Below are 14849 nucleotides of genomic sequence, written 5' to 3'. Positions count from 1 at the left end.
ATGAGTTTTCCATAAGAAGGGCTTAAGATCCCCGTACGCAGGACACTGCAGCCCTGTAGTACGATTCTTTGCACGTTGACTCTGGAGTAAGCCGCAATATGTTTAACAGAGCTTCCCCCAGGTAAAAAAGCGCGTGGGATGTAAATACAGTGGATCGGACTGTGAAAATTACATCTGCTTCCGTACTTTCTAATCCTGGGGTAGATTACAAAATAACTGGCTGCGGGAAGCCAGTTCTGCTGAAGGTTTCCTTTCCCCCATATATGCCCGTGTAAGGCCGGCTCGGCTATGCCGTTCGATTTTCATCCGCACTCAACTCGCACTAGTACCCAGCAGAAGCCGTCCTCCGCAAGGTGGTTGGAGGTGGGACCGGGCAGATAAAGGACGGCGCGCCTGCGTAGTAGTGAGAGGGCGGGGCGAAGTCTGACTCGGTGGCGCATGCGCGCCGAGAGGCGGTCGCCCCGCTCAGGTAACGGGGGCTATTTCGCTCCCTTCTTTTTAGGGTCCGGCCTCCGTTGCTCCCCGCGCTGTGTAGTTAGGCTGCGCCCTTTGAGGATAGGGAGGGAGCGGCCAGGGTGCGAAGTTGGGGTGGCGGTGGGAGAGGACCTGGCGGCATTGCCTGGGGTCGGGTGGCAAAACATGACTGGGAGGGAGGCGTGTTGGGGTGCAGAGGGGGACTTTTGAGGAGGCTGCCTGTGGGGCGCTCTTGGGGGCGTGTTTAGGGAGAAGGGGGCCTGAGCGCACCTGTTTTTCTGTGTACGTGGGATAGGGGGACGTACCTGGGATGGGAAGAGGAGAGCCCCGTTTACAGTGGAGGTGAGTTGGGGTGGGGCAGGGTGGGGCGGGAGGAAGTAGGTAGGTGCCGCTGCTCAGGAGGCAGTTTTATGCATTTCCTGCTCTAGTCATCTCCCCCCACTCCTCTTTTCTGTTGTTAAGCGCTTTCCCCTTCCTGCACCCCTGTTGCAGTAGTATGGAAGAGGGAAGAGCTCTCATTTGGGGGCAGGTGAAGTGTCTTGTTCTGCTGTTGCCCACACGCTTAAGCTTCCACGTGGTTCCCTGCCCTCATAATTGGGACCAGTGTGCTCTTTCTTCTCTTGTTTCCACATATTTTGATAAAAGATTGGCTTCCCTGCCCCAAATCTTGTTTCTGTATGGGGTCCATTCTTCATAGATCACGTAATACAGAGTCGATTCCCAGCTGTTGGAGATGACTAAATTAATATTCTTCAAGGGTGGATTCCCTTCTTTTCTTAGCCTTCCAGGGTATACCTATGGGCACAGTGAAGACTGTTAATCGGTTCGTAGGAGTTGGCTCCTATGTTTATAGCTTATACCATCACAGTGCATGTATGCACTTTGTTATGTGTTCACAGGAAAGCTGAGTGATTATAGCAGCTGGGTGCACAAGAAAGTGTACACATGCATTACAATACATATGTATTGTCCACTTTCTTTGATGATTATGTACTTGTTAACTCCCACACAGAAGTAGCTCCGTGTTGGGGTTTTGCAATGTCTGAAGCTGCTCCAAGTGTGCTTGCACATGTTAATAAAATCAAACTTCTCAGAAATATTGCAATCTGCATGTGCAACTTGTATTCATTTTAAAATATACCTGTGTTTTGATTTCTTCGGTCTATAGTTTTTTTGGGTCACACATAACCAAGTGAGGGAACCTAAAATTGAAATGGTGAACACTTGCTTAACAGCAAGGCATATGTTTTAAAAATGACTTATAAAATACCTTATGCATTTCCCCATTTCATAAAGCAAACGCTTTGAAGTAAAAGAGAAGCTGCTGAACTTAAAACCACAGTTGATGTGGTATTCATGATGACCCTTTTCTTTATGCATGAAAGTAGCCATAAGGGAAATAGGAAAATGCACAGCTAGGTAACTATGGCTTCCCTCCTCCAGCAGGCCATTCTCTTTCTACACACACACCATTTCTGCCCTCCATTTCACAAACAATATTCTGTGGTTACTGAGAATTTTCTGCCCTTATTGGCGGTTTTTGTTTTTAAATTGTTTTATATCTGCAACCCTTGGAGTTCCCTTGAATGATCTGATTCTTCTCTCATATTTCTCTGTGTTCTTGTTACTTTTCCTGGCATTCCCCACTTGATTTCGCTATTAGTAATTTCATCATCATCTTGTGCCTCCACTCGATGCAACCCCTTATATCCCATCATAATGAGTATCTGTTCACATAATCCCAACACTGCTTTGAAAGTGTATTAGCATTTATTCAAAGGTGACAGATTCCATGGTTTACATTTTGTGGTAACTCTGACACAGATTAGAAGATTACCTCATGGTTTTTATTTCTGTAACAACTTCTCATTGAAGCTTTGTTTAAATAATTAACATTTGTACATAATGAAGGGGAGCTGAAGTTGTAAGAGTACAGTTAACTTAAAAGACAATCTGCATTCATGCCTAAGTAGGAATTTGGACCCATACCTCTCTAGTTCAAGAGGTAACATTGCCCACCAGCTCACATTCCAATAGCAAAATTTGATTAGAGGTTTGTGTCCCAGTGTTGATGGTTAGTTTATTATAATTGAGATTGATTGGCCTGGAGAATGGTCTGAAAGTACCAGGCACACTTTTGCTGCAAGTATGAAGCAGAATTGGCTCTATCAGGAAAGAGTGGGCAGACTACAGACTTGGCAGATATACTTTGTTCTTTATTAGAGTCCCAATATCTATTAACCAGAGCCAGGAGCAAAAGACATACAGTTATAATTAAAGAAGAGGGTGCCTCTGAGTTAATTCTGAGCCCAGGAATTGGTTTTCAGTACCATAACTGAATTAAGCTCACAACCCTTTCACAGAAAAGTGCATTCCTGGTTAGCGTTCTTCATTTTTGCAGCCTAATTTACGTGTGAAAAGTCATCTTGTTTAAGAGGGCCCCTTTACGAGGTGTGGGAGAGGAATAAAAAACTCCTAGAATGGAAAACACCCTGGTGGTTATCGACAATGGACATTCTAATAATAATAAAAAAAAATATGGAGAGAGAAAGGCTAACTTATGAAGACTTATTAATAAGATCAGAAAGCGGTTGGAAGTTGAGAACTTATGAGGAGTTGAAAGATAAATTAACCAGCTGGATGCAATTCCATCAAATAAATGCAGTATGGATGGATGATAAAAAAATAGGGATGAATGAAAAGAAATCCAAGTTTCAGACAGAGATAATTGAAGGAAAATCCAAATTATTATCCAAAATGTATAACATATTATTAGAGTGGGACACCAAAGATGAAGAAATAAAGGGGGCAATGACAAGATGGGCAATGGATCTGGGATATAATATAGAGTATGATAAATGGCTGAAATTATGGACTAGTGGACTGAAATTTACGGCATGTGTAACACTCAGGGAAAATTTAGAAAAGATGATGTATAGGTGGTACATTACACCAGCAAAGCTAGGGAAAATGTATAAAACAGGAAATAAGAACTGCTGGAAGTGTAAAACTAAAGAGGGTAATTTTTTCCACATGTGGTGGACATGCGACGAAATGAAGAAATATTGGGAAGATATTTATAATGAGTTAAAAAAAATATTTAAATATACATTCCCTAAAAGACGAGAAGCATTCCTACTAGGAATAATCGGGGACAAAATTAAAAAAGAAGATAAGACACTATTTCACTATGCCACAACCGCCGCCAGATTATTAATCGCCCAAAATTGGAAAAATCGAAATACCCCTTCAATTAGAGACTGGCAAACAAAATTATTTGAATTTGTTGAACTTGCGAAATTGACACAAAAAATCAGAAACCAAAAAAATACAAAGTTTATTAACGATTGGAACAAATTTATGATATATATTGAAGGGAATTATAGGAACTTAAAAACTATAGCAGGTTTGATATAAATCCTACGATGTGCAAATCATTAACAATCACTAGCTGCAGGAAAAACAAACTATGTATATTAAGAAGCCTGAAAACGGGAGGGATGGAAGTCGGTAGGGTGCAGAAGAATGATCTAAGCTTTTAAAGATATAATGAGATAAATGTGAAGAGATTTAACTGTAACGGTAACGGGTAATATCCTTATGTTATGTTTAGATTTCGGTTATTTTCTTTTACTTTTTGTAATTGTTGATCAGTTTCCTTTTTTTTGGATATCATCTTGTTGCTATTTTTAAACAACTGGGAGTCAGGAATGCTTGCTGATTTATTGCAAATGGTCTAGAGATCTATCAGTAGATTCCAGTCTACACTCTTCCCACCCCTGCTATAATGGGTGGATTCTTGGGAATCCTTTTATCTGTTCAGAGGCTCTGATGTAGAGGGACATCTTATATTATGCTTCTAAATATCATAAATAAAACTGCATATTTGTGGCAGATATGTCTAACCCTTAATGGGTTACCGTCCGTTTGTCTGCCGTTCTCTAGAAGTAGTTGTGGTTGGTTATGCCAACAGTGTCTATTTTATTTTTCCTTCTCTAATTCTTCTCCTTTCTCATTTTGCTTCTGTATTTTCCCTCTCTGTGTTAGTAAGATCAGTCAGTTGGGTGTTTTTGTGGTGGAGGGATCTGAAACATGTGAGCTAAAGTTGCTGGGCAGTGAATCAAGTCATTGTCAGGCAGGTTTTAACCTGAGATTCGGAACATGGCAGGACAGCAGGGGTTCTTGCATTGCAAACTTGATCTTATTGTATTCTTTTCTCCCTTTCTCTTTGTGTTACAGAAGTAGTAGCTGCTTCACATGGGGACTTCTTAGATACTGAGCTGTACAAAAGAAGATCAAAATTGTAAGTGCTGATTCTAAGGAAGGTACTTGTATCACACCTGTAACTAACTTCAGTCAGATGCTTTGCTTTCTCCGGATAAGAAGTTTGAAATTCAAAACCGGCTACTTTATTACTTCAGCTGTAGGTTTCAGGATAATAAAATAATGTTACCCCCCCCCCACTGGCTGTGGAGTGTGTTTACAACTCACCGTATTTTTCGCCCCATAAGACGCACTTTTTCCCCTCCAAAAATGAAGGGGAATCGGGGTGCGTCTTATGGGGCGAATGCCTGCAAGCCTCGCGCGCCCGGCAGGAGGTCCCACCGGGTGCGCGAGGCTTGGGGCAGCAGCCTGTCGCCCGAAGCACGGGGAGCCCTCTGGAGGGCTCCCCCTGCTTCGGGCGAGTGTCTGCAAGCCTCGCGCACCTGGCAGGAGGTCCCACCGGGTGCGCGAGGCTTGGGGCGGCAGCGGACTGCTTGCGCGCACCGAGAAGCTTGGGGCGGGCTGAGCTCAGCTGGCCCCAAGCTTCTGGGTGCGCGCAAGCAGTCCGCTGCCGCCCCAAGCCTCGCGCACCCCGTGGGACCTCCTGCCTGGTGCGCGAGGCTTGGGGCGGCAGCGGACTGCTTGCGCGCACCGAGAAGCTTGGGGCGGGCTGAGCTCAGCTGGCCCCAAGCTTCTCGGTGCGCGCAAGCAGTCCGCTGCCGCCCCAAGCCTCGCGCACCCCGTGGGACCTCCTGCCGGGTGCGCGAGGCTTGGGGCGGCAGCGGACTGCTTGCGCGCACCTAGAAGTTTGGGGCGGGCTGAGCTCAGCTGGCCCCAAGCTTCTAGGTGCGCGCAAGCAGTCCGCTGCCGCCCCAAGCCTCGCGCACCCGGCGGGACCTCCTGCCGGGTGCGGGAGGCTTGGGGCGGCAGCGGACTGCTTGCCGGCATGCAGAAGCTTGGCGCGCGCTGAGCTCAGCACGCCCCAAGCTTCTAGGTGCGCGCAAGCAGTCCGCTGCCGCCCCAAGCCTTGCGCACCCGGCGGGACCTCCTGCCGGGTGCGGGAGGCTTGGGGCGGCAGCGGGCTGCTTGCCGGCACGCAGAAGCTTGGGGCGCGCTGACCTCAGCTTGCCCCAAGCTTCTGGATTAGCGCAGGGGTCCGCTAGCCCTGGGAGAGGCGCCCGGCTCTCCCACGCTAGCGGAGACCTTGCCGGCACGCAGAAGCTTGGGGCGCGCTGAGCTCCGCACGCCCCAAGCTCCTGGTGTAGCGCAGCGCACCTGGGGGGGAAATAATTTTTTTTCCTTTATTTCCCCCCCTAAAATCTAGGTGCGTCTTATGGGCCGGTGCGTCTTATGGGGCGAAAAATACGGTAATATGAGGCAGTTGGCATCTGTATTGCTCTCACACAAGTGGTTTCCTTAGTTCCAATTAGTTCTAGGTGTGCAAATGTATTCCTGGATGTGGGGTCGCAAGAGGCTTAATTTATAGGCACTGAGGTCATTCTGAGGTTATTGTGGGCTTAATTTTGTTCCCTTGTAGATCAGTTTTAAACTCTGGCAGTAGAAAGAAATGAGCTTGCCTCTGAATATCATTTTCCGGGAATGGGAGAGTGCTGTTGCAGACATGCCTTGCCTAGGGGCTTCCCTTTGGCATCTGGTTGGCTACTGTGAGACCAGAATGGTGGACAAGATAAGCTCAGCAGAATTCTTCTTACGTAGCTTCAGTCATGGGATGAGACTGCAAGTTATGGCGTGGAAACATTGCACTGTAAAATATTATGTTTCGAACAGAAAATTCTATTTCTAGAAATATTTCAGTTTCAACATATAATTGTATGGTGCCATAGAGTATTTCCTGATTTTAATGTAATCTCTGTGAAAGTCAATGTTTAATCTCACTTCTTCATTTTTAGTCTTTCTGCATAATATGAGATAAGGAGAAATTAATGTATCTGGCAGCAGCTGTGTATGTAGCTGCTCTGTGTCATGCCCTGTTGCTCTGTTGCCTCTTTTCTTCTCTGCCTGTTACAGCAGGCCGAAGGGGCTGGAGAAAGCAGAGGGGTGGTGATGCAGGAACACAGCAGCTGCGCACTCTGACATTGCTTCAGTGGGTTTCAGTCTGTGGTGGCAGACATTACTTTGGGTCTGGCCTCTGGCTGTCGACGGTGACTAGAGAGAGAAGTCAGAGAGGTTCACAACCAGTGCATAACAATATCCTTCTCCTGTTTGTTGGTAGCATTTAGGGCATTATTTGAAAACCGGAATCTGTCTGACTATAATTCTCCCTGCCCTGTCCCACCCTTGGGTATTGCATACTACCCGGTCAAGCTTTTAAAAAAGTTGCTCTGGATTGGGATGCTGGAGGAATGCTATAACCAATTCCACCTATTGATCTCTCTTGCTCAGCCCCTTAGTGGACCCTCAGATGTTGAAGACTTTGGGGATGCATTTCAGTCTGCTAGAATTATGATGCTGTGTTTGTTTGGAAACATGGTAATAGCTCTGTTGAAATAAGCAGCTACTTTTCTAAAACTGAAGAAGAATGAAGGTCTGTGCCAGTGATTTCTGTAGATCACGAGACCAAAAAAGCCTTTGAAGTTTTAGAATGAGAGGGTATTGTACTTTTTGTTAACAGCTTTCCACATGTTACTTTGGATTCTCTAACGTAGGCAGCTATAAGATAGAAGAGACAGTCTTAATTGTTGCCTCTAGCAATTTCCCATATGCATGTGTACTCTGTCTAGTTTAGGACAGCCTGTGTCCCAGTTCCAGCCTTGTTGAAAGCGTGAACTTACCTGCATGATCGTGTTACCTGTCTGTAGCTTCTTTGCTCTCACTTTACAAAGGGATGTAGAATATTTTGCTTTCCTGGGCACCCAACACAAGAACTGAAATCTGTTACTCAACTTCTGACTAGGTGTACAAGGATGTTGTTTAACCCCATGAAATAACTTTGAACCAGAAGTATTGGCTTGTTGTTTTAGTAGTGGTGGCATGGAGTGATCAGCTGTATTCCAGGTAGACTACTCAGAGTATATGGACATAAGTGTGTCCTATTGATCTTGCTCCGACTTTCTGATTTTTGTCGCAAAAATCTTTGAGTCTGACAAACAGAATGTTGTGCTACTGGTATCGCCTTCCTACAACTTTCTGGGTCGTATTCAACCAACTTGTATTCAGAGTAGACCCCTTGAAATTAGTGACCATGGCTAACTTAGGTCCATTAACTTCAGTGCGTCTACTCGGAATAAAAGTTACCGTAATTGATTACAACTCAGCAAGTTGTAAGAATGTGATGCCAGTAGTGCATTGCACTACCTGCTAGAGACTGGCATTGTTTTCCAAAGGTAACAATGGTGAATGTTTCTGCACTTGCCCCTTTAGACCAGACAAATGTGTGGAAGAAATGTCCTGCTTTATGACCTGCTTCAGATGCCTGATGTTTGCAGAAAATAAATCTCTGTGTGGTAGGCTGAAGCTAATATATGTCAGTCACTGGAAATGCTCATGAAGGAGCAAGTTGTGGTATTTTCTCTCTATTGTAAACAGTTGAAATGAGGAGCTCTTTAGGCGTTGCAGATGTGCTACCATGTTTGTGCTGCTCTGTGCATTATTTATTGTGCCTAAATGGAACTGCCATATGCCCCAGCTTCTGCTTTACCTCTATAAGTCTATGTCAGCACAGATGCTAGTTGCTTTAAATCCAGTAATCCTAGTATTGGGGTGGGGGCTGGTAGTTTACCCCAGGAAAGGAGACTTTTGCAAAGTGTATGTAGGCTATGGGATTGTAGGGCAGTGTGACACTTTCTTTGTGACTTCTTGCTCACAAGAGGAAAGCAAACCTTTCAATAATGGTAGAGAATAGTTGTTGAATAGAAAATATTCCTTTGGGCCAATTCCTATGTTAAACAAAGGTGTTCTTATCATCATTTGTACATGTTTGGAATTTCAGTCAATCTAACTGCCCGGAGCACGTATCTACATAATATATTTCTAAAGGTGTATCTGTGGCTTGTGCACACTGCATTTTTATATTAACAGGTACAGATTTTTGTGTGTATAAGATTGGTGTGAAGTTGTGTTGCAGGATTCCTAATTTAGCAGGACTTCTGGTACAACTATAGTGCTCAGTAGACCAATTTCTACTTTCTTAGGTGCTAAATTTATACTTCCTGCTTGGGGTTTCCTGTTTGGGACTCTGGCTTAGCCAGATATTTGTTGGATTACTTTTGACAAGACTTTCTCTCCAGTTCCTCACCTTTTAAATGAATCTGTAATCTTCCATGCTCCACACTTTCGCTTTCTGTCCAGAATACTTGATGTGAAATGATTCCTGCAGCAGGTATAAGAAGAAAACCATTGTATATTAAAAAATCATGTGCAAATCTATTTTGCATTATGCACATTTGGACAAATGTACACTTGCATTTTAATAAACTTATTTTTTGTACATTTTTTCTCCTATGAAGAAAAAAATATGTGTGAAGCAGCCCAGAGGAAATTAAGATGGTTGTAATGTAGTTAATAGCTATAAAGTGCCCTGTAAGCTCTAAAATTTTTTTAAAGCAGAGCATAACCTGGAAACGTGTGAATGCTGTGGAAATTAATCTTGAGAGAGCTTCTCTGAAATGTGGCATGTCTCTCTATCCATAGATTGAAAGCCATGGCGCAAGCTGAGAAAAAAGGCGGATTGCTTCGGAAATCTTCAGCTAGTAAGAAACCCTTGAAAGAGAAGGTTGTGCTAATGTATGATGAGATCTTTACGGTAAGGATTGGACTTTGCTCTCCTCATTGTGGCATTTTGTTCAGCTGCAGGATACATTTTACTATGCTGAAGTAGTCCCATTGGGAAGTGTAAGGCAGGTTGCCCTGGAGCTGTGCCTTATTGCATTATCTCTGGTTTCCTCTCTTAGTTTAGTATTAGTAGTATCTAGTATTAAGAATGAGAAGGGGAATGCAGTGAATCCTGCCTCTGGGTATGCTTTTACTTTGCTGCTTTGAGGTGAGTATATCTATACAGCAGGAGATTTCCTCATTTAGAATTACCTCTGCAGGCTCTACCATTGATAAACTGCGGAAGAATATATGGTGTGTCTCAGGGCCCATTTCTGCATGCTGTTTCCTGTTTTCCTGGACCTAGAATGGTTATAATATTGCTATAAGGACACCCGTATTTTGTATCCACAGTGGCCATTGTAACAGGAATTACGTTCTCTTTCAGACAGAAGATCCCAGTAAATGCAGTCCTCGGTTTTGGGAGGAGCTCTTCCTCATGAAGGTAATATAGCAAAGATCAAAAACATCCACTGTCTTCCAATCATCTCTTCATGTTTGCTCATCTAGCAATTTTCCACCTTTAGCCATGTCCTCAGTGATTCCATGAATTGGCTTTTCCCTTTTCCCTTTGTCTTGACAGGTGAACTTGGAGTACCTGGAAGGGAAGCTGGAGTCTCTAGATGGCGAAGAGCTGATGAAGATAAAAGATAATATTAACTGTTTGTTCCAGCGCTGCATCCGGGCTTTGGGAGAAGAACATCCTATCAGAGTGGTCAATGCATTACAGGTGCTGTACTGTACATTTTGTGTCTTCAGTGGAGCTAAACCCAGGAACAGGCAGCTAATGACAGTTGTATCAGTGTTGATGAAGGAAAGAGTCCACTTCCCATTAAGACTGACTAAGATATATGTCAGTTCAGTGTGCTAGACCAAAAATCCCCTCTGTTAGCATTTATATAATAATAAAATGGTTTCTCTTCTTTGCTACTTTGTTGGCAGTCAGGAGAGTAATTGAGAATGAATCTATGTAAGCATATTTCAAGTTCCAAAACAGGCAAGCATACTAAAAATGCAGCCTGCATGGACATGGAATATGAATCTGCTGTGTTATACTAAATCAAAGTAAACATCTTCCCAAAATACAGCTGTAAGGGTCTAGGGCATATAATAATAGGCTCTTGGTGCACCGAAAGCTTTCTCACAGGTCTAGTGTTTTTCTCTTTCTGACACAGACGCTGTGTGCACTGATCCGTGGAGTTCATCAGAAGAACAAATCCACATCTGGCTTTGACATCATCAACATGTTAATGGGTTTTGACAAGGCTGAACTGTGTATGAAGGTGAGGGCTAGCTAGAGTGCAATAAAAGAAAGTGCTGCAGGTGAGGGTTAGGGAGACTGCAATAAGAGGCAACGGTATGCTTGTGGAAGAGACATGTTAATCCATTGTTAAATATATTGGTTACAGTATCTCCCATAGTATTAAGGGTCCTGTCCAAGGTATGGACAGTCTCATGTCAAATACAGTTGATATCTGCATGCAGCCTCATGCGTTGCTTATATTTCTGCTAGCTTTCTTTGTCCTCTTGAGTACTGGTAACAGAGAAGAAACAATGGCATATAGTGCTTTTTGCAGAATTGATGTGTTGACTTTTAGACACTGTATAAATATCTATAATGAGGCTGTGATTTGCAACTAGAGGGCAAAAATAGAAATCCTTTAAAATGCTTCATAACTAAATGTATCACAGCTGGGTTTTCTTTTGTGTGGGGGGAATTAGCTCCTTAAGGAAGCAAGGCTAATTACAGTATAATAGCACCTTGCTTGAGAATTACAGCATAATCAGATCAGTGCAAGGAAGCCCCACTCAAGGATCCTTCATGCAAGCACTGGCACTTCACTCTCAGGCTACTCTGTGCATCCATCTGGGTGTACATTTTTATTTCCTTTTGTGAAATCAGCTGAGATTCTGAGGGAACAAAATTGTGTGTCACAATCCACACTGTGTGGTTTTGATTTGATGAAGCACAGTTTTAGGCAGAACTGTTGCTTTAATTTGTTGTGGTTATTTGCCTTGGGAAATATATACTTGGTAATATTTATGTTTTAGATGATGGGACAGAATACCTTTTAGAGAATACCTTCTAGAGATGAAAGTAATTAAACAGATTTATTTATTAAAGACATTTGTATACAAATCCCCCCATAAAAAACGCTAGGCAGCTAACAACAAAATCAAAATACGATTTAGCAAAATAAAATATAAGTTACGAAAAGTTAAGAATTTTAAAACACCAAGACCAGCGGTACAGTAGAAGTTATTTCAAAGTATCAGATGAAAACAAATATAGTAAAAGTGCAGTCTACAAAGAAAGAACATTCTTTAAATGGAAAGCTTTTATTAGCTTTTGTAAAGCCATTACAGAGGGGACCAGACATAATAGTATGTATGCAAGACAGGTTCATTTAGACCAGAGATGGAGAACCTGTGGTCCTCCAGATGTTGGACTGCAACTCCCATCACCTCTTACCTTAGCCATGCTGGCTGAGGCTGATGGGCATTTGAAGTCAACCATATTCAGAGAGCCAAAGGTTCCTCATTCTTGACCTAGAATTTTACTAACATAGATCCTTCCCATCAAGGATCATGATTAAACTCTGTGGGGAAGGGCCATAGCTCGGTGGCAGAGCATCTGCCTTGCATGCAGAAGGTCCTAAATTCAATCCCTGACATATCCAGGTAGGGCTAGGAATGTTCCCTGCCTGAAGTCCTGGAGAGCCATCGCTAGTCAGTGTAGACCAGGGGTAGTCAACCTTTTTATACCTACTGCTCACTAATGCATCTTTCTTGATGTTAAAATTTCCTTACTGCCCACCAGTGCTCAATGGAAGGAGGTTTCAGCTTGTGCCGTAGAACCCCCTACCGCTCTCCTAGAATCCTGAAATGCCCACTAGTGGCTGGTAGGGACCAGGTTAACAACCCTTGGTGTAGACAAGACTGAGCTAGATGGGCCTGTAGTCTCACTCAGGCTAAAGTAGCGTCCTGTGTTCCTAGTACTCTATCGGGTACAGCGTCCGTGTGGGGGTTGTGAGAAGTAATGGATATGCTGTGGTTCATAGTAACTTTTCCCCCTCTAGAATCTGATGGAGAGTCTGGATGCTCTGCTATGTGCAGAAGGCTCTGAAAGTCTCAAGAATTTGTGCCTGAAGCTATTACTCTGTTTGGTGACTGTAAGTAATAGACAATAGAGAGTCAACTATAAAAAGCATGCACTTTCAAAACTTGGAAATTGTTATTTGTGAATTAGCAAGGAATTCTTAATTTCTAAGGCAGAGGAACTTTCAATTCCAGCTGATCAGTATTCCTGTTATAGATATGACTGCTGTCTAAATTACAGTCTTGGATATAAGTATTGTGTTAGTACATTTAATGTGAAGCCTCTTTTCCTGTCACAGGCAGGGATGTACTCTTATGTATAGACCCTGTTTTAAGATTGTTCAGCGTATGCATCTCATGGAGGGAAGTTTGATACCCTTAATTATTTTAGGGAAGATTTACTAATTTACAGAGAGTTTTGTATTTGTTGCTGATATCTACCTGTGAGAAATTGGTTTCTTTTTTGTTGCAAGTTTGTATTGTTTTTCTTTCTTTACAAATGTCTATCTTGTCTATCCTATCCTACAACTTTTCCCAATAGCTAATAATAAACAAGGAAAATCACCCTGAGGGCAGGGTGAGAGGTAGGCCAACCCATATTAATGCAAGTATGTGAGCTTCTGTACCTCAAGCACATCCCTAAAGCTCTGCCAAGTAAAGTGTTAAGTTTCAAGAGTCTCCAGCCTAAGTCTTATTTTCTAACAGAGATTTTCAGCTTCCCTCTATCCAGAGCTCAATGGTAGGAATGTAGCAAGAAGCATTGTGATGAATCTTCTGGTGTTGGAAATACTGATTTTATTACTAGCAATATTTAGAAAGCACCCATAAGGATAGAAGATAGCCCAGAACAAAATGGTTCAGGGGAAATTATATAAGTGATAAGATAGCATTAATATTGTACTAAGTAAAATCATTAAAGTGTATACCAAAATCAGTAACTTCACTGTAGCCCTAGTACATATGCATAGAACCCACAAAGAATGGGCTTCATTACACAGAATATGGGAGAGTTTCAGTAATTGAGAGCACTGCTTCTTGAAACAGGAGACAGCAAAAATACTGTGGAGTGGTGGGTGCAGTTCAGTAATTTTGCAAGGGTAGTAGTAGATAAGAGCATGTTTTAAGTGTGTTGTCACTTCCAGAAACTTCTTTAAAACAACAACCGCCCTTTGATTCTCAATTCAGGTGACAGATAACATCAGTCAAAACACAATTCTGGAGTATGTGATGATTAACAGCATCTTTGAAGCTATCTTACAGGTAAGTTCCACACCCCCCCTAAAAAACCCCAACAAATCTCTGGGCAGTTAAATTTTCCATACTGCATAGCTATAAATAGTGCAGTTCCTGTAATGTTGCTTAAATGGAAACTTAAGATGAATGCCAAGTAGCATGTTAATGTCTCTCTTGCTTTAGTCTTTCTGTTTTTGTTTTGGTCAGTGGATACATTTTAGAAGATTTCATTCAGATATTTTATAAATTTGGCACTGTGAACCTAATTCTCTAATAAGCTATGACAAGTAATTTTTTTAGTGCAGTCAGCTTAAGTCCGTACCCAGCTATTCATTCCCTTCAAATGTGCTGATTCTCTTCAAGGTAAAATGTTTGTTTCAATTTGCTCCATACAAATGGGGGTTGTCAAGGCCTTTTTAAAGTTGTATAGGTTCATTTTGGAAACAGACTTTGGGTCTGCTTGCCTGTTGTTTATCTACATCTTTTCAGTTCAGGTGTCTAGAATCACTTTGTTCTTTGCAGCATAGAACCGTAGTTAATCTAAGTTACTCCTTTTCTTGATTTTAGATCCTCTCCAGTCTCCCCAGTCGCAGGGAACATGGTTATGAAGCTGTTGTCCTGCTTGCCTTATTAGTAAACTACAGAAAATATGAGGTGAGTAATTCATGTGGAAAACGTGTACCTTACTCCTAGGGCACGCATGCCCAAAGTCTGAATGAATTTTTAAAATTTTGGTCACAGACCAGTTCCAGCCCACATACAATATCAAGGAAGTCATAAAACACAATAGGAATACATTTGAATTTGCAATTAGGTATAACAGGGATAATACAGATATAGCAACAGTTTAAAAATATATAAATTAAAACTTAGTTATTAACATATAACCTAAAATTATCATTTAAGGCCTTAATCATTATGATAGCACAGCTTGTTCCCTAAGTTTTATG

At 42.5% G+C, this 14849-nt stretch overlaps 1 protein-coding gene across 8 annotated transcripts in view; it reads left to right on the top strand.

Moving 5' to 3' along the window:
- ARMH3 (armadillo like helical domain containing 3) overlaps positions 1 to 14849 on the top strand; it is a 128293-nt gene that overhangs the window by 2627 nt on the left and 110817 nt on the right. For 2 of the 8 annotated variants that reach the window (XM_083505218.1, XM_083505216.1), the window contains exons 3-10: positions 4714 to 4777; positions 9388 to 9499; positions 9956 to 10012; positions 10151 to 10297; positions 10743 to 10850; positions 12648 to 12740; positions 13852 to 13926; positions 14467 to 14553. In XM_083505218.1, the coding sequence (XP_083361344.1) occupies positions 9398 to 9499; positions 9956 to 10012; positions 10151 to 10297; positions 10743 to 10850; positions 12648 to 12740; positions 13852 to 13926; positions 14467 to 14553 (669 nt within the window). In that variant the 5' untranslated portion in view covers positions 4714 to 4777; positions 9388 to 9397. Of the gene's footprint in view, positions 1 to 395; positions 470 to 499; positions 817 to 4713; positions 4830 to 9387; positions 9500 to 9955; positions 10013 to 10150; positions 10298 to 10742; positions 10851 to 12647; positions 12741 to 13851; positions 13927 to 14466; positions 14554 to 14849 lie in introns of those variants that run through there. The other 6 variants (XM_083505215.1, XM_083505217.1, XM_083505219.1 and 3 more) reach the window with 6 other exon arrangements.

Source organism: Podarcis liolepis (assembly GCF_965112155.1).
Source record: "Podarcis liolepis genome assembly, chromosome: 5".
Classification (NCBI taxonomy): Eukaryota; Metazoa; Chordata; class Lepidosauria; order Squamata; family Lacertidae; genus Podarcis; species Podarcis liolepis.
Note: the sequence above shows the minus strand (reverse complement) of the source record. Positions and strands in the feature narration are given on the sequence as shown.